Source organism: Malus domestica, chromosome 15 (assembly GCF_042453785.1).
Source record: "Malus domestica chromosome 15, GDT2T_hap1".
Taxonomy (NCBI): domain Eukaryota; kingdom Viridiplantae; phylum Streptophyta; class Magnoliopsida; order Rosales; family Rosaceae; genus Malus; species Malus domestica.
The window spans coordinates 53,352,485-53,377,362 of NC_091675.1; the positions used below are offsets into that span (position 1 = coordinate 53,352,485).

The 24,878-nt window shown below is 36.1% G+C and overlaps 1 protein-coding gene across 1 annotated transcript; it reads right to left on the reverse strand.

The window, feature by feature from the left end:
- Positions 1–1,187: 1,187 nt before the first annotated feature.
- On the reverse strand, positions 1,188–24,000 carry LOC103402520 (UDP-glucose:glycoprotein glucosyltransferase). The gene is made up of 37 exons (XM_008341269.4): positions 23,582–24,000; positions 22,021–22,467; positions 21,773–21,926; positions 17,848–18,019; positions 16,785–16,858; positions 15,184–15,280; positions 15,000–15,112; positions 14,746–14,861; positions 14,462–14,519; positions 13,642–13,794; positions 13,440–13,538; positions 13,196–13,339; positions 12,967–13,035; positions 11,945–12,033; positions 11,651–11,813; positions 10,656–10,790; positions 10,452–10,551; positions 10,268–10,362; positions 9,993–10,105; positions 9,699–9,909; positions 9,421–9,489; positions 8,908–9,053; positions 8,278–8,379; positions 7,778–7,925; positions 6,011–6,067; positions 5,784–5,914; positions 5,564–5,652; positions 5,084–5,433; positions 4,858–4,947; positions 4,673–4,737; positions 3,798–3,900; positions 3,535–3,693; positions 3,289–3,429; positions 3,056–3,099; positions 2,647–2,761; positions 1,829–1,981; positions 1,188–1,721 (listed from the first exon to the last, which is right to left on the reverse strand). Exons 1-37 carry the CDS (start codon positions 23,740–23,742, stop codon positions 1,545–1,547), a joined length of 4,902 nt encoding a protein of 1,633 aa, XP_008339491.2. The 5' UTR covers positions 23,743–24,000; the 3' UTR covers positions 1,188–1,544.
- Positions 24,001–24,878: the final 878 nt, after the last annotated feature.

Genomic DNA, 24,878 nt, shown 5'->3' on the forward strand with positions numbered 1-24,878 from the left:
CCAAAACGTGGCTGTGCAGATTTTAGACGAATTTTACCATTTAATTGAGCATTATGTTTCTTATTTTATTTTAATTATTTGGTTTCCCAGTTTGATTGGAAGACCTTGTATTAGGAGGAATTAATTTTTAATGGGATAAATAAGCTTGGCCAGCCTTATTTTATGTCATCTTCTACTCCGTGCGATATTGAGAGAGGAAATTGGTCAAGCGTAGAGACTTTCAAACTTCTATATTCAAGGTGTTTTCGATCTTTTATTATTTCAATAAAGAACTTTGTGATTTTTATTATGAATATGCGTAACTAATTCCCTTTTTGCTAGGGGTGAGGCCACGAGCCTTAGCAAGAATATGTAGTTTCTTTTCAAGTTGCTTGTGATAATATGCATGCAGGTTTTTGAAAATCACCAGTTTAAATTATCTAAGTGTCTTGATGATTCGCGACCATTAGGATGTTTAGAAAAGTAATTTGATATAATTTTGGTCGGAGGTCGGTCCCTGAAATTGACGAAGGCTTCTTGTGGCTAATATGTGCAAGTTCACTTATGATGAATACCACGTCTTTAGGGTTGCATGGTTTTTCAAAAGGTTTCACAAAACTTAATGAGTCATGCATATTTAAATTTGATCTGAATATAATAGACAAATTGCATGTTTAATATACACTATATTGGGAGTCCAAATAGGCATATTTTAGGAAAACCTAACCTTCGAAATATGCAAATATAGGTCATAAGTAATTTGGAGAACTATATAAGATTGTTAAGGTGACGGCGGATCCCTAATACTTGTAGATTGTTCTACTCTCTTTAATTAAATTCATTCTTATTAAATTAGATCATAAAATCAATCATTCCAAATCTTTGTTTTACAATAATTAACTAAAATTTGGTTTGGTATGAATTATTTAATACTCCTTGTGGAGAACGACCTTACTAGAACCATTTATACTACAATATCTTTGTCATTCTTACAAGTATTATAGGTGTTCTTAACACTTGCGCATGTGGTAAAAATCATATCACCGTCGTTGAATGTGTAGTTTTTCTCCTTTGGAAAAGCACTTTGAATTGCGCAGACAGCGATTTGATATAGTTGTAAAGTGAAAATAAACATGTTTAATGCTTAAATATGTCAAATTCGTTGCCTATCAATACCATCTTGAAGCTAGTTAAAGAAGCAAAAGCCATTCTAAAGTAGACATCTTTCATTTTTCTTGTCATCCATCCAATTTCAATCGTTCACAAAAGAAGTCTTCGTAAATTAGCTCGACAAAATCTCTTTTTCTCAAGTGTATCTGGGCTAACAATTAATAAGCCCGAACGAGTCTCAGTCGCTATTGCAATGACATAGAAAGCCTGTAAAGCCTCTGTTTACCGATATTACATTATCTTCCTGCTGATTAGCCGAAATCTCTTGTTTAGCATACAGGTATACCGTTTGTAAGGGCCGTCACCCTCAGGTCAAATTATGTGTAAGTGTACCTGTTACCTCGAATCTTTTGAATAATTGCTCTACTGGAATTGAACCATAGTGTGTGTTATATTCACAACTCTGCCTTGGATTCAAGATCCTCCTCCGGACTGCCGGTCACTGATTTCTCTGGTTCATTAGGAAGTGGTGCAGGCTCTTGGATGTCCAGTTCGTCACCTAAGATCTTTGCAGTGAATTGCCTTGCCTCCAAATCAAGATCTGGCCATTCAGAAACTATTCTTCTAGCGCCCTGCAAGACTCGACGATATTCAGGAAAAACAATGATATAATATGGTCTGGGTGCGAGCTCACTGCTCAGTAAGTGAAAAATCACAAACCGAAGGAACACATATCTACCTGAAGCTTGGGTTCCTTTGTCATGGGATTGTTGCAAAGATCAATGGTTTTTGCCTTGGATTTAGTTGCATTACCGCACCATGACTCGCACCACAGCCATTCTTGCGGTAATGAAAAGATGGGTACTGTATGTTGAGCATAGTTTGGAAGATCCTGAAATATGAACGATGGCATTTAGCATAATGAATGAAAACAAAACGGAAATATGAATCTACAACGAGCCTCCAAATGATGTGTTCCTGACGTCAGTTTGTTGATTTTTCATTTTTATCTCCTCCAGAGAGAGAGGGGAGATCTCGCTGATAGTGGAAAAGGGAACAAGTGAAATAAAAATATTCCATCGGTGTTTTTACACAACGATTGGGGTTGTGTTTGTAAATGCATTTGGTTATTTTCACTCAATGATGGCAGCAAGCATGGATCCATTTTCGTTGTTTGCATGTATAGATAAGATTAATACAAATTCATAAGAAGAATTTCAGTTGTAATTTCTTTTAGTTTATGCCCCAATGAAATACTTAAGATTAAAGCAATTGTTTGCCTATATCCTTATGATAGTAAAGCATTAGGAAATAATGACAAATCAATCAAATTTCCCTCCTAATTAATCAAACGTCTCACATATTGGGCCTCAGTTGTGGTACTGTTAGAAACGTGTCCTAAAAGATCAATTTATAGTGCCTTAGAATGCAAAGAAAATCAGAATATCATTCAGACAGACATCGCAACACTAATTCTGGCTTCACTTGCATCAAAATTGGAAGAGTAATATGAGATGGTGCAATCAAAACTGCGAATCATGAAACGTAACCACTTGCCTGGTCTAAATTAGATAGACTGTTTGGGTCCTTGCTAAGAGTCTCATAGAAAACTCTCAGATTATCTCCTGCTGCAGTCTCTCGAAATTTCTTCAAATCGACAACATATAAAGCACTGCACAAAATCAACATGTCAACTCCTGCTGTTTTTCTTTATTGTTTTTTTTTTCAATGTAAATTAATTATTTTTTCTTAGATCCTGATAGTTTTAAGCTTTTAGAAACCATGGTTAACTAATATAAGTTTATCATGGTATCTGATTTAAAAGAATACATTGATCCTTCTAAGGGTAGGGAGAAGTCTGCTAGTGAAGGATATTTATCAAACCATCTAATAATGGCTATGTACTACAAATAAATTACTAAATATGGCCAGCTTATGAACCACGTCAACAAAAGTCATAGTTTACCTTATGTGGTAAGATCTCCCACGTAAATGTTCTTTCCAGAAACCCTGTTCCAGAAAAATGACAACATGTGAGCAATCAATAATGAATTAAAAAGAAACATGATTTAAGAAATTATTCCTTCAGACTTTTAATAGACATGGATCTAAAATACGGTAACAAGTATGGTTGCTGGATTCATAAGAAGTGTAGAAAGAAAGTAAAAAGTAAACGAAAATGTCATTATTGGTAACTACTTGTCTCCAAAACCGATATCCATCCATATCCTTGTTGTTGTCACAAAATGGAGTATATGCAAGAGGTCGTCCTTTTATATCCATGTCATACAGCTCTCCCATGTCTGCCCTAACAATTTGATCTGCGTCAACAAATATGACCTGCAGATATTGGCACATATTGTAGATGTCAAATGTACGAGTATCACTAAAGATGAAAACCCAATAAGGCAACAGGTCAAATTAGAAAATATTTAATGTCAATACCTTTTCCAAAGAAAGGGGAAAGATAACATCAAGGAACAAGATTTTATAGGCCCAAATAATCCGTTGCTTTTCTTTTTGCTTGTGCAACCATGTAGGCCACTTGTAGGTGATCAGTTCATACTCAAAACCATATTCTTGAGCCATAGGTGGAATGACATCCTGCATATAACAATAATGACCGAGCATCCATGTTAAGCACTCTCATTTGTTCTCAGCAAGTAAACAAAAACCTTGAAAAGTTTACAACTTAAACATTTTATAACCTTGAACTGAGGAGAAAGATAGTTCTTTATGAACCAGAATTTGACCGGACGATGGGTATTCTTCAAGACACTTAAAATCATGATTTTCAGAAAACGTTCATATCTGCCAAAACATTCCACAAGGAAGTCATTAAAGGATTGCATGCTTAACAAATAAATCAAAAGAAGGCAAAGTTTTACCATGATGATGATTGTTATTATTCATTATCATTATTATTTTTATCATATTATTATTACTATAGTTTTCAAAGTGGAAAATTATTTCAGTATGGAACTAAGACGCCATTCATGGGGGTAAGGCTAGCCGACATTCACCTCTCCCAGACCCTGCGTAAAGCGGGAGCCTTGTGCACTGGGTACGACCTTTATGGAACTAAGACGCCAAAAATGTAACGTTTTTCAGAGATCCGTGCAAAACAATTTTGAATCCAACATGTAAAGGCATGGACTAAAATCTTTTTATAAAGAATTAATTTCAATACATTAAAAGTTCAACTATAGCGTATGGCACGCCCTCTATCAAAAATCTAGAAACTTTCAGACACTTAATTCCTGAGTGTAGGGCTTATAAAAGTTCACCATGTTGATCATTAATGTCTGAAAGTTCACACAAACAAGAATGAAGTTTAGTACATGAATCAAGCACTTGATTATTCCAGTAATATGCAATGACATCATGACTCTGGCATTTGATTATCAACAGGTGATATTTTACTGTCCGCTTATAATACAAGGCAGAAACATGAAAAAACCCTAGATAAACAAAACAATGATGCAGAAGCCATCATGGACTCAGTATTTCAACCCCAAAAAAGACTGTCAGAGGAAGCATAAAGTAAATAAGCAGATAAAATCAAGAAAGAAAAAGCACTTACAGGTGTCCAGAAGCAATAGAAAAAATATTAATCGTTTTTCCATGTCGTCCACCCTTTCCTTGCTCCTAATAATTATCCAAAACCAGATAAGAGAGTATTTTTCAATCACAATCAGAGAAAAAATGGAACTGATATCATGTTATAGTTAAATTCAAGTAAAGAAAGGAAGAGCTCAAATTCCTCACCGCTGAAGTACTTTCACTCTTTTTAGATTGCTCACCACCACCAATAAAACCAGAAGCCCATTTCAAGAAGTTGGAGTTCCAGCTACTTCCCTACAACAACAGAAAGGAAATAAAAATACAAAAAGAAAGGGTGTGTGACTGCACACAAACACAATATTTTTGTTTGGTTATTAACTTACTGCATTAGTAAGCATTAGAACAATATTTCAAAACAGCAAAAATTCACCTCCTTATCATCGTGTGAGTTGTCTTCGCCATCAGGAACCAACAATTTCTCATGCTCCTTTCCCTTTTTCTTTGCTACTTCCATGTGAACTACTTTACCCCGTAAATCGTCTATGGTGATACGTTTGGATAATGTTTTGCTCCCACTTTCGTTGCCATCCTCTTTCAGAAAATAAAGTTCAGAACTTCTACCTGGAGCAAGTTGCAAGTACCAAACGCCAGGAGACACTTTCATTTGCCAATAACCCAGATTGGCCATCACAAGAGTATCAACCAAGTGAGGAGTACTCTTAGTACCAATAATCAACTGAAGGCCTCTGGGGTGATCATGACCTTTCTCAGAACAATGACCTGTAGATGACTTGTCAGTGCATATCACAACATAGTTGGTAACCCTCACTTTGCCATTAACTTGGAGTAAAATTGCAAGGCAGTTCAAAGTTGCAATTTATCTAAAAAACAAAAAACAAATAAATCATACCCGTAAGAACAAGAGCTTCAAGTTCAAACACGGCTTGTAATGTTCGTGTCTCACCAAGATTCTCAAGCAAAATATTATCCAAGTCATGGCTGTGTATAATTAAAAACAAATTTAGCAAAGGCAAAGCACAAAAAGTGTGACTCATAACGTAAAATTGTTCAAAGCAGAGCTAATGAAAGAAAGTATGACAACTACAAACTTTGTTAATGATGAAACTCACACTGCAATAACAGGCTCAACTAGCCATGGATCAGGAACATCAAGATTCATTGTGAGTGTTTTGGACAGTGGCATGTTTGCAAAAAAGGCTTTTGGCCCATTTATTGTGTAGTCAGTGCTGCTGAAGTCATCCTGCAAATATGACACAACTAAGAGTGCGAAACCGGAGTCTACATTCCAATGGAGACAACAGTTTTGGGGCTATAACAAAAGATTCATCTGACTTACCACTGTTGGTAGGACGTATCTGTAGTAATTCTTCAGAGGAAGATCAACAAGAGAACTCTGCCATGAATTCAATTGTTAGAATGTGGAAAGTATTAAGAGTATAGTACTGTAGTAGCAAGTGCAATGAGAAACATTTACACCTGCAAATGATTTTACAAAACACTTTCAGAGTAGTAAGTAAACTGCAAACTTACTACAGACTATTTGGTTTACTGATGGAAATTTAAAAATAGTGTTTGTAAACTGCAAACTTACTACAGACTCTTTGGTTTACTGATGGAAATTGAAAAATAGTCTTTGTGGGTTATAAACAGTCATACCAACATATAGATACCCAGTGAAACATCAAATAACAGCCTTGTTATTACTTGTAGAACTCAAAATTCATATACAGCTTGAATGTGAAACAGGTAATACCAAATCATGACTTATGAAAATAGGTCAAACCTCAAAAGACAGCGCCAACATAAATAAATAAATTCTGATACTATGTTTTATTTAGAAGTGTCTGTTACTACTCTTCTTTTCCTTAATCTAGTGAACCTACACCTCTTTTTAATTATTGTAATTTGAAGTCTATCCAGAACAAAGTGATGTTATGTAGTAGTCAATTGGCGTCATTATTGACGCCAATCCATTATGATTTATTGATTTTTCCATGCCAATAATGAGAAGTGTGGGTAGTGTTGCCAGGGAGGCATGGTGTGATGGTTGTTTCTTCTGTAGAAGAGGGTCTGGTTTTGGGCATCCACATGGGCTTCCCATTTGAGTAAAAGTAATGATCATTTTCAGTTATTTTGTCTGATTGGAAAGGTGTGAGTGTCTTAAGATTAGATTTTCTGTGCTGGTCCTCATTCTTAAAGTTTGCTAGTGAGGGTCCTCATTCTTAAAGTTAGCTTTCCTGTGTTTTGCATTCTCTTAATTTCCATTAACAAATATATGTTTCTTGGTGCGATGGCAAGTGCCTTCGTCCATGAGCAGTAGGTCTCGAGTTCGAGACTTGGGAGCAGCCTCTCCATAAATGGGGGTAAGGCTAGCCGACATTCACCTCTCCCAGACCCTGCGTAAAGCGGGAGCCTTGTGCACTGGGTACGACGACTAATCATGAGTCGATCATGCAATTGCTAGGTCAACTTGAATGTTAAACCAAACACTGGTAGGGAAGCCTAAATCTATATTGATATTAATCAGATTTTAGTCATGCTTTCATATGGTGACAAAAATTTCCATGCCTAAATCTCTTTTCATACTAGCAACATAGAGAATGTCAGACATGGAAGATAAAAAGGTTATCTATGCTTCGGATGCATACAAGTATATAATAAAGAAGAAAAGATTATGACAAGGAAATTTGTTGAATCCTGTTATCTGCTATGGAGACCGGGGTAAAGGCAGAAAAAGTGTGTTGTCTTGCTCGAGTATTCTATGAAAATAGAAAACTCGGAAATCAATATTTCATATGAATAGCATTGGTGAATTTGATAAAAACACTGAAAAAGTTAAGATGATAAGCAAATAGCTAACTGAAAAAGAATGGTTTGGATCAAGAAATCACATTATGAGGAGGACCCAAAAAGGGTGGTTCATTCCATATTAAGTAATCTATTTTTTGTGGAAAAGAAACAAATTTTATTGCAGACAGACAATAAGTTACAAAATGGAGTAGAAAAGATGGCAACAGCTTAAATGGAAAGAAACACCGTAGAGGTAAAGGTGATCATGTATCACATAAATGACGTACAAGCAACGAAGCAAATAGTAACTCACCAAAGGATTTAGTACAATCCTCATGCTAGGCTGAGTGTATTTCCACAGGACTCGAAGAATTGACGATAGCTTTTGCCCAAATGGACTTAAGGGATCAATAACTGCATCGATATGAATGCTAGCATTTTCATTGTTCAAAACAATGGCACTGCAAAGAATAAAGAAAAAATAAGTGTAAGATATAAAAGGACATCAAAATCACATAACTTATAGACCTATCCGTGACAATAATCTCAACAAGCAATAACAATGACCTTCTCTTAACCATGAATAATTAAATGAATTTGCGCACAACATCAAACAATGGATAATTTATATACCCCAAGGTATCCAGGAGAATCGTCACTAAAGAACACACCAGTGCTTTTCTATTAAATATTGGATATCAAACAATAATATCAAAACTGTTTACAAAGTAAAGTGAAAATGAATGATAATGAGCCATATAGTTGTAGTTTCCACATATATGCATCCACTCAAAGAAACAATTATCTGTTTACCTATATTGTGCACTCAAAACTTCAAAGCGGGCACTTTCAGAACTTCGATCCCGCATAGCCATGGAAGATGACACAGACATTATAGTATCACTAATGAATTTGCTGCACGAATCATTTTAAAAATCACCATCAGTCTTTCCACAAATAAAAGAGAATACAGCCAACAAATAAGATCAACATCAATTTCAAGAAAGAAAACTCTAGTGAAGAAAAAATATCACAGAAAAATAGCCACCAATCCCCTGTTCAAAAATGAAAGTAGTGGCATTGATACAACTTCTGAACTTGAATTTACAGAAATATTTATGGATAAATTGATCAGTATAAAAACGTGAAATCATTTTATTAATGAATCATTTTAACACATAATACGATGAATACAGGTGCTTATCAGACAGTCTAGTCCGGATTTACAGATAGATCAGTGGCCTCTACTGACCCTATCAATATCATTATTCACTCCCAATAAGAACAGTAATATGGACAGTTCATTTTACCCTAATGTATTTGCAACGGAGGATGGATCTTCCAAATGCATAGAAGACGGGTGGAAAAAGGAGAATTTCAAGCTGTTGTAGTCAGTAGTGCACATTGTACGGCTATAGAAAATAAGTGTTAAAACTAACAAACCTTGTTAGGATGTCGGGATCCATATCCTCCCACTTCACTTCCTCAATAATTTCCACAATGTGCTTTATTCTCTGGGCAAACTCTAGAGACTCTAGAAGGCGTAAATCATGGCTCAAGAATGTGCCACCATCATTTACAACTGTCACCTATCGGATAATGATTCATTAATAAAGGCATAACTGCCAAGATTGGGGAACTTAATGCAAAGATAATCATTTAAAAATACTAAATCTCTAGACTATCTTTAACTTCAAATAAACAAAGAAACAGTGACCAAAGGAACGGATTGTCATGCAAACAACAACAAAGCCTTATCCCACTAAGTGGGGTCGGCTGTATGAATCCTAGAATGCCATTGCACTCGGTTCTGTGCTAGGTCTTCTGTTAGATCCAAGTACTCCAAGTCTTTTCTTAGAGTCTCTTTCCAACAAACAAATCTTATTTAATTAAAAGAGTTGAAATAACATTTAATATGACATTCAACTAAGTAGAATGTCTACAAAGAAGACTTACCCTTCCATTAGTAATGACTGCATTAACACCAGATTCAAGGCCAAGCTGCCTATACAAAAATTGGGATACCTGGAAACCATCATAAACAGCTGTCATAAGAACTTTCTCACAATAGATAACCACGGTTTGATCAGAGAGAATTCATAGAACTATTCGTGAGGTCCTCTAGCAAGCCAGTTTTTATCAGAACAGTAGACATCTGGTGAAAGTAGTAAAATTACATTTAAAGGGAAAAAACAAAACAAAACGAAAGCCAAAGCATACAGATAAATGCATACCTTATTCATAGATTTTCTCAAATTCTCATCAGAAAATTCAGAAAGGGAAAATCTGTAGGCCTTTGATGATAAACCATTAGCCTCAGCCAATTCGCACACTTTATCTATAAATTCTTGAGTGCTTTCGGTACCCTTAGATGATGCAAGCAAATAATTATGTTCATAGAATGAGCACATCTGATCCAGGAAATCTAACACCTTTTTCTTATGGCTGCACAATAAGTCAATGAAAATTTAATATGAGTTATGCATCCATTGACAGATAACCCATTAAGCTTCGATACGAATACAAACCTATACGAGGATGCAGTGATTTCAAACACCTTCACAAAAAGATGACTAGAGACATCAGCATCCTGATTCACACTGAAAAGCACACCTACTCGAGCGCGATTGGACGCTTCTATCTGAATTAAGAGTAAAAAGAATAAATACAAAACATAAAGCAACATAATAATTATGATAATAGTGATGAACATGTTTAGATTTAGAGTGAAATGATGACAGCAAACACATAATATAAATTTGAAGAATTCAAGTGAGATTAGTATCACAGTCCAAAACTTAACCAGATATTGTAAGCCTTCATGAAGCAGCTTCATCCCTTTCTTTGATGCGATATTAACAGCTAGAAGATGGGTCACAGGCTTCAAATCATCCATAGCTGGATGCAATCAAAATAAACCATGTGTTATAATTAACTGAGCAAAACAGTACGTGTGAACTAATATTTTCAACCTAAAAAAAGCTTACTTTCGGGAGAATGCAAATAGTTGATATCATTTAAGACACCATCCCCTCCAAGAATAGATGTAGGCAGAGAAATGAACCTTGGCTTTCCACCAGCAATAATCTACAAACCCACACTACATGTTAAACCATTGAGATACATGGACTATCATTACCGTAACTAATTATTCTAAATTTTGGATTAAAAGCTTTGTTAAATGCTTCCACCTGTGGATTATAGCGAGTAGTACTACTTTCTGACAGAAACTTGTCAAGAACATCTGTTCGGGAATTTATATGCCCATAGTACACTTGCTCCTGTATTCTGGGAAGCTCATCATTCATGGAATTTATAAGAGCCTCCTGATCAATGTAACCAAAACAAATCATGGTTTATAACATGTGACTGTAGCTTAATAAAATAACTAGAGACAAATATTATAAACTACATAAAACTGAAGTTGACAGATAAAAATCAAAATCCAATTGCAAGTGCAAGAATGACAAATTTTGATATGTTAGCCATATTGCATGTTGAGATTGTGCCTTCTAAAGCTGAATCTGGGAATTCACATCCCCTATAATGAGAGGTGTAAAGATAGCTGAGTTTAACTATAGTCGCCCAACGGTTAGGGAATTCAAAATGATCAAACATACCCAAGAGTCTAAGGGCCGCTTTGATGGATGAAAAAGGGTGTGGAAGAGGGGAAGAAATAAAGAATGAGTGAAAATACATCTTGAAAGTGAAAACAACATCAATAGTTTTGGTTTTTAGTTTCATTTTGTGTGCCCTTCTCTATAAATTTCTTTCTACATCTCTCCCACTATCCTTCCTCCATTCTTCGATATCCCTCATTTCTCCCATGTATTTCCTTTCTATCTCTAGCACAAAAACTAAAACTAAAATCAAAACGGGTATCAAAGGGGCCCTAATAAATTAATCAGAAAGTCAGATAGCCTAAAAGTTGAACAATCCTCTGAGCAACAATATTGAGATATTGACTGCTTCAGTTTTAGGAACTTCAGGCTGTCAACTGCAATTGATTCTGGATGGTGGTGGAAATATTAATTATTACAACTGCTGATAGATCATCCCATTAGGGGGAGGGATCACCATTTCGCTCTGGGGATCGGGGTGCCATAATGTACTCAAGTATTGTACTGAACTCTTAGGTAATTAGATTTATTATTGTGAAGATTTATCAAAAGATCTCAAACAACACCTCATTAGACTCCAACACAAGGCCATTCATCAACAGGCAACACTGGAGCTTAGCCAAACCCAGCTTAAAGACAAACATGGAGCTTTCTTGCGAAAGCTCCTTGAAAGTTTGCTCCTTCTCCAGCTTTAGCAATAAATCTTGAGGTGGAGATTTTGTATTGGGCCTAGAAAAGGAGAATGAGAACGTATTTCAGATCACCCGAAAATATAATAAAGAATATGTATGTTTGTTTACAAGGCCCTCCTCATTAACATACAAGTATTGATATCACCATAAAATCTATGAAACACTTACAATACAGTTTCTATAAATGCTCCTTCCACATGGTGCATTTCAAGAGCATCATCGGCAGAATCTTCAGAATCAATCCGCAATTTGTTTATCTGACATGTGTCCAGAATCAAGCAGAATAACATTCTTTAGGCATGAGAATTATGAACTATTATTTCCCACAGCATTGTCTTACAAGTCAAAAATAGCATCAACAAATGTCACCGCATATCGAAAAGCAACATTACACCAAAGAGTGACTGGAAAATACAGAGACCATTTGAAATCATTTAAATTACAAGAGAAAGTCAACAAAAAAAAGTAAAGCGTTTTCATTTGGCACTTGTCCTTATCTAAGTTCTCTCACTGAATGAGTTTAGCATGAGGCCCCATTTATTTTCAAACGAGGCTACATACTAAAATAGATAATTATTATTCAGCAGTAAAAGAATATCACTGTGTTTAAGTACAAGATACAATGTGTCCCCTTTTTTTTCTACGGATGACGTAGCACCTATATGCTATAATGGATAAAGTCTAGTTAAGCAGCACAGAAAAAAAAAATAACAAACAAATACCGGATTTCAACGTTCTTAACAAGGATCAGGTCAGGTGCTTTAGAATAGTCAATAAAACAATATTGCGACATCATTACAGCAGAAAAGTAGATGAAGAGCAATCATGGAAAGAAATAGGCTGATCATTGAGGAACATACAATCAGCAAAAGAAATGAGTTGAGATAGAAAGTCTGTTTATGGTCATCCCTATGAGCCTATGTTTCCTTAGAGATTAGACATTTTGTCTTCAGATATATGGCTTAACTGCAAAGCCACTATTAGTTAATTTTATGGAGTTTCATAGAGGTTTTAAATTGAGGATGGTGGTCACATTCATTATCCAGTTGCTGTTTATGTCTTACTTTCTGGACATCTTGTCACTCTCGTATTTTAATTGGTTTAAGCGAAAAACTTTCGTATATTTTTATAACGCGACTTCTGTTATTGATACGAATAAAAATTTGACAGAAACATGGGATCACACTCACATTGCTCAAAAACTGGAAAGCTGTTTGAATTCCATGATTCTCCTTTATATAAATGAAGAGACGTATAATCTGCAAAGAAAAAACATTTTCAAGAATTGCTGTTGTAAGACATGAACAATATTTTGTATTTTGAGTTGATAGCAGGGACATATGGAAGCTGGCTAAGGAGTAGTTTTAATTAAATACCCACAAAGAATAACGAAATAAGAAAGGCAATAGAAGAAAATACCAAGCTGGACATATCCTCTTCAATTTCATGGTCATCTTCACTGCCCCTAGTTTCAATCTGCTTGATGAACTTCGAAGAATACAGTACAACTCCAAATCTCATAGGAAAATTGTTCTCGTAAAGAGACAAAATCATGTCAATGGACTGCAAGATTTTAATAATAAAACGATCAACAAGTATAACCAGCAAAATAACATGAAGCATGAATATCACATATAACTTGGTAAAGAAATATAAAACTCACCTGAAGACCACAAACAGTTGATGGATCAATAACAGAAACTGCATGGAAAAGGTTTTTGCGAATATAACGTAGCTGACCGGGGAAGACTGGCATCAAAATCTACACAAAATAAATTGTAGGGATCATATTTCCAGAAAATCATGGACATTCAATGCCATCCAAAACTGAGAAAGAAAAATGCTGAAAGAAGCGATATATCCACCTCATTTAAATTACTCCTCCATCGTCTATACATATCATCTTCTTCTATGTCATTCAGATACTGAACATGATCTGAACGAAAATCTACACGGAGCATATTAGATTCTGGAGGAGGCAGACTCGCCAGGAGTTTCCGTATGGTGCCATGAGGAATCTGTGATAATTGATAGTAAGAACAAAGTCAGAGAACTTAAAAGGCTATGATAAAATGCATTGAATAACATTGTTCGAGGCTATTATAGATCACAGTTGAAAGAAGATTACAGAGCTAGGCCAGGAGCTTAGTAACTAAAAGTCAGATATGACCTTAGACCAAGCTCAACCTAGCCCAATTCCTAATCCATTATCTGAGCCGGAATTAACTCATAGAGGATGAGCATCTGACATCTCACCCTGGACCATGGTAAATATTTTTAAGCATAAAAAATAAAAACTATTGGCATACCAAACCAAGGGTTCCCAGTGTACTCTATTCAAAGGTAATCAACTGATTGAACAATCAAGATTAATGATGGTGTCAGGTCATATGTGTAACTAAGGTCAGCTGTTAACGAAATTTTAATCTAAAAGTTGTTTCTCTTAATCACATTTCGCAACCAAAAACATTGCTTCTGAAAGACAAGTAATTTATAAAGCAAAACAAAAACAGAGAGGGAATGGGGTCAAAGTACACATATTTAAAACTATAACATTGGGTGAATTCAAAAATTCAAGGTTAGCATTTCACTTGATGGAGTGAACAGGTCATTTACTAACTTGGCCACATATTAGCCCATCATGTACACTCTTCCAGCTAATCATAGCTAAGATTGAATGCCTACCTTCAACTTTGAAAACTGATCAGCCAACGATAAATCCTGATGAACCAAATCAAGCAACCTAAGAGAATATTAAAGAAATGCAATGTCAGAGGTTGAACAGACAAAGTTGAGCATTAAACTTGTACACGCTTGAATGAGTGTCAAATGAACAACAGAAACGTTGAGCACTTTCAAAATTGGTAATGACAAACAACCACATGCATCACCAGTTCACCACTAGGTGATACTATAAACTGTTGGTGTCAAAAAGATGAAAAGAAATTCAGTGAGAGCAAAAGCATTACAGATAAAGGTCAATATCTTCAATATTGAGTAAAGCACCATTCAGAGCCATTAAGGACTTGCCAGGTGGGATCATTCTCTGGTTTGCACTTATTTCATCTTTAACTGAATCATTGAGCTGCAAGAAAACGCTCAGTAAATAGATGACAATAGCAACAAAAAAATATCTGTTCTGAAATATTTTAAAATTTTATATAAGGAAGAGACATTACTTTAAGATTCAATCAAACTCAAAGTGTGCAAATAAATTCTTTACCTTCATGCGAGATAAGGAAGAGACGATGCTCGGAAAATTTTGATTAATTTCCTGCATTGCTTGCAAAGGATCGGAGGCTTGAACTATCCTCTGTGCAGTTTGATGTCCTAAATCTGTTGAACAGAAAACCATAAGGATACTGTAGTTCATCAAAATCAGGAGAAAAGCCTTAATTTGCAGATACCTTTTAGTTCCCAAACATCAAGTGTGTCAGATATTGTTGATGACAAAAGATAATCCCTGAATGCCATTATCTCTGAACTGAGTTCAGGTTTGCGTTCCTGCAAAGTGAACGGAGCAAATAATGTCATCCTGGCTTCAAAATTATTCATTATCCACAAACTACAATAACTCCATTCTTATCACAACTGACATTGTTAATAATACCATCAGATCATGGCAAGTGAGCACACACTCACAGAGAAGCATCAAAACAACTCCACAAAACTTTAATGCGAAACCAGATGGCAATTCGTCTTTTTAACAATGCCTACCTTCTAATATCTGACTTATAATGTTTCAATGTTTCAATGTTTCATTCCAATCATTGCTCTAGCTTTAATCACAAAACTAATCATATTTCCTTAATTCTGCCAACCACATGATTTATTAATCAAACTTCTTGAAGAGGGCTTCAAATTCTTGGAATAAGTTTAGTTCAAATTCTTTCCACATATTTGAGTGATTTGTTAGTCATACCCTGAAAATAACCCCCACATGAAAAAAATACAAAACTGGATTCCTGTTATTTCAGCAATGATATTATCATAAGACTACAAGCTTTAATGTGTCCACTATTTTCTTTTGTTTAATATTAGTTGGGTCCAGTAACCCTTCCAACCCATCCTCCCTATAATTTCCTGTAACTAAATTAATCTACGTATGGTGTATCTGTGGATTATGAAAATCCAGACATTATATTCACAATTTGAGTGTTAAACATGGTATAAATTGGTATCTCAAATAAAATGTACAGAATACCATCCAGAAAATAAAGATGCATACTAATTCATATACAAACATTCCCCTTTTATCTCTTTATAGTATATATAAAGTTAGAAGGCAAAAAGGGTGAAACATTCATAATGCCTAAAATTGCCCTTCCCTAACTTGGAATCCAAATGATAGACAATTTAATTAACAGGGATAAAATGGTAAATGCCAAGAAAACTTTAAATTCAAAACATTCAAACATGGGTAGTTAGTTATGTCAGATTTCTTTTTTTTTGTTTATTTATGTATTTTAAAATAGAAAAAAGAAAGTGGAAGAAAAACCAGTTTTCAAAATAATTTAAAAAAAAACAAAACAAAAACAAACAAACAAAAAAAATCTAATGTGAACTGCAACTTAATTTCATACTCAGTTTGGAAACTCATCTATTCCTGATCAAGTTCGTATTATCTCTAATATGAACAAAATCATGAATAGATAAACAAAACCTAGAGGTAATAATCAGATAAACTTAAGAATTTCTTGTTCCCTTTTCTATTTATTCCCTCTTTCTGTTTCCAATAATCAAAGGACAAAAGAAATTGAAACAAAAGCTGTTTCAAATTCTTCTTCCGGATTTCTTTTGATATTTTCCCAGTCTAAGACTTACGAAAATTCTTGGACTCAATTTGTGTCATTAGTGAAAGGGAAAATACAATGGCATTCATGTAAAAAAAAAAATTAAGCTTTCCAGTGAAAACCAAAGAGAGTAAGAGTGTCCATGCTTAAAACTCAGAATCTTTTTAATAATAAAATTTATTGTAACTTGTGCTATTATATCAAGGAAAACAAACCAGAATTTTGGAGAATATAAACCCTCTGACTTCTTGGCTGAGATCTTCAATCCTGGGATCTTCTAATGTGACACCTGCAACATAAACCCGGTACTTCTGAGGAATATTTTGACCCAAAACAAAAAATCTACGAACAATTAAACATGAGTACACGCACTAAACATATTTTTGTTTCCTGCAATTAAAAAAAATAACAAAAAACATGAAGATGTGAAGAAAAGAAGAAAAAGAAAATATTCAAAAATGTCCAATTCATATTTCAGGAAATTTGCAATTTTCAAGCTTAACTGACTCTTTGTAAAGAGAGTCAAGCCTATTTTTGGAAGAAGAGTAAAGAGAGTAGAATATATTCAAGTTGTGTTGAGGCTTGAGCTACTCAAGATATTGTGCGCATGTGTAAGCAACTAATTCTAGATCTCAGGTTAAGTTGGTCAGCAGTATGTGTTAGGTACCCATTCATGCATGTTTAGGAGGCTAAGCAGCTTTACAAACTTTCTATATCTCTGGTAATTATTGGTATTACTTGTTTAAAGTAGTTGAAAGTTTTTATATTTTTTCTGAGTAAGTGTTGACTATCTTGAAACAAAATAAGAAAATGGTTAATGTAACTTGCTCAAGTGGAATCCAATAGCGCTCTCATAGTTTATGGAAAAGTAGCAATACTTTCAAGTGCAAAAGTATCACTGGTTTCAAAACTGAGCGGAAAACATAATTCTACCTCAAAAGCTTGATCCGTAGACATTTTTATTCACTCATTCCATTGTAATCTCGTTTTTTGTTAAGACTACAGGTCTGAGTTTATCAGGTTTACTTAGTTATTAGAAACAGAAACATATATAAAGAGTAAGGATAGCGTATGCCTCACACATGGGATTTATAAAGTTTTCAATTTAACTGTCATCACACTTCTTTCATAAATACTATTATTAATCAAGAAACAGTTCAATACCTATTTCGTTTTTTGCATTCAAACATCCTTAAGATACTGGGACATGCCTCAAAAGCTTGAGAAGACAAGCCAACAGAAGAATCAAGAGCAACAGCTAGAATCAATTATTCTAACCTTTCTTTATAGCACTATCATCCATAGCCTTATATTCCATATTCTTCAAAGCAAGTTCTACTCCATAGCCTCCCAAGTTTAATGAATCTCTTGTACCAACAGCACCACAACGGTCAATCTTGGCATCACAGCCAGAAGGTAATACTTGTCTAACAACATACTTAGCTTTTCCCTGGAAGTTTTGGGCCAATCTTTTAGAAAGATTTTGCATATATTACATACAAGCACACACTATCAAGCAAACAAAGATTTGTAATATGTGCAAAAAATTATGCAACATTCACCTTTCTTACATATGTGCAAAACATATAAAAATACATGTATAACAGAACATAAAAGAGATAACCAGTACGAAGACTCTAAACATAAAGCAGCATCATGAGATCATATGACAAAAAGTTAGTACCTATCCTCGTAAAAAAGGAAAAAGTAGAAAATGAACAAAAAGAACAAAAGCTGACAAATTAAGTAAATTCTCTCCCTTGTGTTTACTACCCCGAATCCCTGCATAGTTACTTTTTTCTTTTTTTTTAAGAAACAGTGTTTTTATTAACAGTCACAGAGTATAGGAAATGTGAACAAGAAATCCATGACTGAAACGATGAACTAGAACTACCAATCTTAAGCTACCGAGATGCAATATACATCATAAAAATTACATAACAGCTGCCACCCAGTCAAATAAAATAAGAAAATGACAACTTTCTAAAGTGATGCCCACAGAGAAGACCAAAAAGGGACCCTATCCCCATAAACGAGCCAACTCCATATTATCCCAAAAAAATTAAGTTCCTCGCACAACAAAGCATTGCATGATATTAGAGGAGACTATAAGCCTGTCTCCACGAGTAGTTGTGACCGTAAAGAATACACCAAAGCTCAATGAAGCAATAAGTGATCTATAATCAGAATCCTTCCTACACACAACACCAGGGGGCAGAAATAAAGACAGAAGGCCATCTTCTTTGAACCGTATCCAAATATTTTAGCTCACCCAAACATCCTCCCAGAACTTAATAGCATCCACCCAAAACGACCTGGAAGCAACTCAAAAACAGGTGTAGCCATTCGGGGATGTCTTTCCAGAAAAGCTTCTAACAATCTAGAATTAACAGTACTTCGCTGCACCTATTATTATGGTTCACCCACTCACCTCCCTTCATGTATTCCTCAATTATAATATGATTTATACCCAATTTTTAGACTTCTCAAACAAATAAGAGCAATCATTCATTTTTTCAAGTCTCTGTACAGTAGCAACGAAGAGGAGTGCTGGGGGCTGGATGGTATTAATTGGGGTCCAATTAATGCCACCGAGGCAACTTGGCTTGAACAGCCGTTCGAGGAAGCCGAAGTTAAAAAAGCCGTTTTCGATTGTGGGAATGATAAGTCCCCTGGCCCAGATGGCTTCTCTTTGCAAATGTTCCAAAGTTCTTGGGATATTTTGAAGGCGGATATCATGAAGGTGTTGGAAGAATTCTTCGAAAATGGGATTAAAAACACAGTAACAAATGAAACTTATATATGCCTAATCCCGAAAAAGGCAGATTCTGTGCACTTGAGGGACTATAGGCCTATAAGCTTAGTTACCAGTCTTTACAAGGTAGTGGCGAAAGTCCTTGCTACAAGACTAAAGAATGTCATGGGCAGTACAATTTCCCCATCTCAAGGAGCTTTTGTTAAAGACAGACAAATTCTGGACGCTGTCCTCGTAGCAAACGAGGTGGTCGAAGAGGTGAGGCAGAAGAAGGAGGAGGGTTTGGTTCTTAAGATTGATTTCGAAAAAGCTTATGACCACGTCGATTGGAGATTCTTGGAAGAAGTATTACTGAGAAAGGGATTCGGGTTTAGATGGAGAAAATGGGTGCTTGGTTGCATATGCACGGCTAATTTCTCAGTTCTGATCAATGGGAGACCTAGGGGAAAATTCAAAGCTTCAAGAGGTCTGAGACAAGGTGACCCTCTGTCTCCGTTCTTGTTCACCCTAGTTGTAGACGTGCTGAGCAGATTAATTGAGAAGGCTCAAGATAATCATTTGATCAAAGGGCTGCGTGTTGGGCAAGATAACGTGGAGATCTCTCATCTTCAATTTGCGGATGACACAATTTTTTTCTTGGAAGGGCATGAGGAGGCTTGGAACAATTTATTACATTTGCTGCAAATTTTTGGCAAGGTTTCAGGTTTGAAGATTAACAAAGCAAAGTGTTCCTTGGTGGGAATTAATTCTAATGGCGAGAAAATTACAAGGCTAGCAAGTTCTTGGGGCTGTGAGGTGGGCAGTTGGCCAATGAAATACCTGGGTCTTCCCCTCGGAGGCAAGCCAAAATCTATTAAGTTCTGGGACCCGGTGGTAGAGAATGTGGATTTGAGACTTCAGGGTTGGAAGAAAGCTTTTTTATCTAGAGGCGGAAGATTAACATTGATCCAAGCTGTCCTAGGATCCTTGCCCATATACTACATGTCCCTGTTCAAAGCCCCATGCGGGGTCATTGGGAGATTGGAAAAGCTAATGAAAGGGTTCCTTTGGGAAGGAGTTGAGGAAGGAAAGAAGTTTCACTTGGTCAAGTGGGAGAAAGTGTGTAAAAGCAAGGAGGAAGGTGGCCTTGGTCTGGGAAATTTGAGAAATCGGAATGCCGCCTTATTAGCCAAGTGGCTGTGGAGATTCCCGTGCGAATCAAACTCTCTTTGGCATAGGGTGATAAAGAGCAAGTACGGTTTGGTGGCAAATGGTTGGGATGCTAATTGTCCGAGTCGAGGCTCGAGCAAGCGTCCCTGGACAGACATCTCAGCTGGTTACCCTTCATTTCTTCACTCATGCATCTTCGAGGTTGGTATCGGAGAGAGGCTGAGATTCTGGGAGGACGGTTGGTTGGAGGGCGAACCGTTGAAGGAGCAATTCCCTAGATTATTTTCTTTAGCAAGGACAAAAAACCAAAGTATTTCCAATTTGGTGGTTTCTTCTTTACAGCCGGTCTGTTGGAATTTCGATTTTAGGAGAAACCTAAGAGAGTCGGAGATTGAAGATGTGGCTGGTTTACTGCAGAAGGTGGAGTCCGTACGGCTGTGTCATTCTAGAGAAGACAGGAGAAGATGGAATTTAGAAGGTTCTGGCCAGTTCACTTGCAAATCCTATAACTCTTTCCTTTGCAACAATGAAGTTGTGCAACAATTTCCCCCTTTCGTTCAGATTTGGAAAGCAAAAGTGCCTCCAAAAGTCAAAATCCTTGTGTGGCTAGTGGCGCTCGGGAAGGTTAATACTTGTGATCAAGTCCAAAGTCGAATGCCTTTTGCATGTTTCTCCCCCCAATGGTGCGCTTTGTGCAAATCCGGGGAGGAAAGCATCAACCATGTTTTCCTCCACTGTCCGTATAGCATTCAAATTTGGTGGAATTTGCTCAAGGAAGCTGGAGCAAGTTGGGTCACTCCAAAGGGCTGTTTTGAGCTCCTAAGCACTAAGTTCGAAGGCCTAGGGAAAGGGAGGAAAGCCAAAACTTTGTGGGGATCTCTGTTGTTGGCCCTCTTCTGGAACATTTGGTTGGAGCGTAATAAAAGAGTCTTTGAGGATTACAAGGGAGTGGGGGTTGAGGAGCTTTGGGATAGAGTAAAACACTGGGCAGCCCTTTGGGCTTCGATTTCAGTGGAGTTTAGAGATTACAATTTCTCTTCTATTTTTAGGGATTTGTTAGCTGCCGTTATTTGATTTGGTCTAGCTTTTCCTCTGTTCATTTAGTTTTAGTTAGGGGCCCTTGCTAGTTTTCTTCTAGCTCCAGGTGGATATCTTTTCCACGTGGTTTTCTATTTCTCTTTTGTATTTCTTTCGTTTTATAAAATTCTTTCGTTTCTTTTCAAAAAAAAAAATTTTACTGTAGTGTGATTAATCAATTTAATGTCCAAGAGGATATAAAGTATAAAACATGATGTGAACCTCTTTTGCAGCTTCAACTAGGGTGAGATGAAACTCCCTAAAGCAATCAGTTCCAAGAGCTCCATAAAGAACAGCAACAGGACTTCCAACACTTGAATCAAAATGGATGTGATCAAATTCGAAAAGTTCAGGCTGCTGAAATGAATCTCCAGAACTGAGAAACAAGAAAAATAAAGTAAGGAAGTGTTCCCAATATGGATACTCTTTCTAGAGATAGAGAACAAGGCAAAATTCAAGAGAGTACTCACGAATCTCTTGGACTTTGAAGCCAAATTTTCAAGTCTGCTGGATCAAAGAACAGTGCACCTCCAGTATCCACCCAACAACATTTCCCATTAGGGCTCTTCGGGTTTCGACCAATGTTCAAAAGATCTGACCTTTTACCTTCCATAAGCTCATTTGTTTCAGAAATTCCACTGTCACTGCTTGAATTAGTTTCATCAACCAGAGGAAAAGAAGACAGAGCCTCCTCAGCTAATTGCCGATAAAGAACCAATCTTGGAGATGTAGATCTAAGCATGAGGGAGAATTCAAACAAAGATGCCAATGGTTCGTTTAAAATAGAGAGTCCGTGCTTTACAATTTTTTTTAGGCAGCCCTTAGCAGTATAAGATTCAGCATCATCCTTCTCACTATGATGCCAGGCATCAATGAAGTCCCAAAAATGGTCTTTTTGTTCTTTAGATAGTAATTCACTGCATTAAAAAACAGGAAGCCAATAATAGCTTAGGAAAGGCACCATATATGAGATAAACTATATCTACAAAAAGCAGATGAAAATAATTTGCTGATTCCAATCAAGAATTCGAACTCCAAAATTTAACTTATCTAAAGAATAATCATCTCATAGACATGATTCTGCTCTAACCATCAATAATCACAATACTCATAACATATGCTACTTCTTTCTTTAACAAGAAACAAAAGACAAAACACAGAATCACAATATAGAGGCCTTCAAATTTGATCAAATGACAGAAAAAGAGATCTCTGGACTCCAAAGCTACAGATGCCCACAAAAAGGTACTCCATCTAGTCAGCGATAACATTCTCAAAATTCCTCATATTCCTTTCTTCCCATTCCACCAAGAAAATTACCATCATAGCACATCTCCTAAGCACTACCCTCCTTCTCTTTCCACCGAAAAACTTCAGAACTTCCAAACGGAGAAAATCCCATGTGCATCCAAGTTCCAACACAACTATTTCTCTAACTCAAAAACCACCTCAAATTTCTCGTTATTTAAGACTTTAAGAGGAAGCACTTTCATGTGCTTATTTTAAGTTATTATGATACATAAAAGTACATTCAAGACGGTCGTCCCCTTCAAGATACAGTAGCTCATTCTGTTTACTCGTGTGACAAATAGCACAGCCCCAATGCTAGTTTATCAACGAAAGGAATCATTTTTCGGTCATCTAAACTACATAAAATTAAAATTTTATTTCATTTCTACTTATATTTAGAATGAAGTGTTCAAATTAGTTTAAAATTGACTATCTCCAACTAAAAAAAATTGAATTCTGCTTCCACATTTCTCTTCCGAAAGAAACCCGCTCCGTTTTTTTCACTTCCTACAAAACTTTTACAATTTTGGGATTACATCCCTCATGTCGTTGCCCCTTCCATGGTTTCCAAAACGCACGCCTACTCAATCATCATCTTCCTAATTTGTAAAAGCATCGGCTTCGCAGTAGCGTAAAACAATAACGGTTTCGACATTACCAACAACTTCATAGCTCAAACTTTACCGACACAATCAATTCCAGAATTATCAAAACATAAAATTTCGAAAGAAAGCAGCTTACCCGGCTTCCAGGAGCAATGGAGTACCCGACCACTTGGCCCGAACCGCGGCCTGAACATTCTTGGGCCTCCGATTCTGACCCGAAACTAAACCGATTCCGGACGCTCCCAAACAAACCAGGACGATCACAGCACAAAACGCAGATTTAAAACGGGTCCTCATTTTGCAGTTACCGAACGAAACAGAACGGGTTCGGATCCTTCAGAAGCATACGGGTTTGGATAGATCCACCATCCACAGAATCAGAAAACGAAGCTCGTCTGGGATTATTTTTGGGTTTTCGGCTGGGGAGGGAGAGCGTAGACTGAAGGAGAAGACGACTCTGCTGTGTGTGTGAGAGGAGAGTGAGGAGACTGATATATCGCCGGTCCATTGGAAGTGCAAGGGTGTTCTGGTAAATTGGCTATTGGTCGCTACGTCATAGGATAACATGTTGTTCTGTGATTGCATGGCCTTTTTTGGAATAAGCTTTTACAGTGTCTGGTTTTCGAACGGGTACTTAAGTATTATAAAATAGATTAAGAGCTCGTTAGGAATTGCGAATGACTGAAAGTGTTTTTAGATAAATATTTTTTGTTTAAAAGTACTTCAAGTGCTTTCTGCAAGAAGCACCAGTTATGTGTTGCAATAAGCACTTCAAGTGCTTTTTCATGATTAACTTACATTTTTATTAGTAATTGGTTTCAAAAACATTTTTATCAAAAGTGATTTCACTCATTTAAAATCATTTTTCAAACAAGTCCTAAGACTTCTGTGTATTGATAACCCGAACAATCACCTTCAGCGGGCCAAAATGAAGGGAAGAGGATTGTAATATCCTGAAAATTTAAATATATGAATTATATATTCATAATTAGGGATATGTGGGAAAAATCGAAAATAAATCGATTTATAATTATGAAGAATTTAATCGAGAACTTTTAAAGTTTTGTTTCCGGAAATTATGATAATCTACATATTTGTATTATTGAGCTTTTATATGATTTCTTGAGAATTATAATAATTTATGTGAGTTTAGTTTTAAATTAAACTAGTTACGAGGTTTAAAGTTTGGAAATTAACTATTTAAAATCTATATACCTTTCGAGGTCACAATTTATATATTTGAATAGAGCTCGATCTCACGAACGCGTAGGCGCAAACTGTTCATGAAACGGAGTTATAACGAATAAGTTATTAATGTTTAAAGTCAGGGATATTATGGTAATTTTATTTCCATTTAGAAGGCTCTGGAAAATCTGGAGCAATGAGTTGTGCCACGTGTGTGGCTGTGATAAAGGAAATATAAATGATGGACA

Coding starts and splice junctions, on each gene's coding strand:
- LOC103402520 (XM_008341269.4), bottom strand. CDS start 23,742: ATGAGGACCCGTTTTAAATCTGCGTTTTGTGCTGTGATCGTCCTGGTT. Junction 3,694..3,797: donor ATCTTTCTCCTCAGTTCAAG/GTTATAAAATGT, acceptor TGTTATATGCAG/GATGTCATTCCACCTATGGC. Junction 1,982..2,646: donor GTCTATCTAATTTAGACCAG/GCAAGTGGTTAC, acceptor TTCATATTTCAG/GATCTTCCAAACTATGCTCA.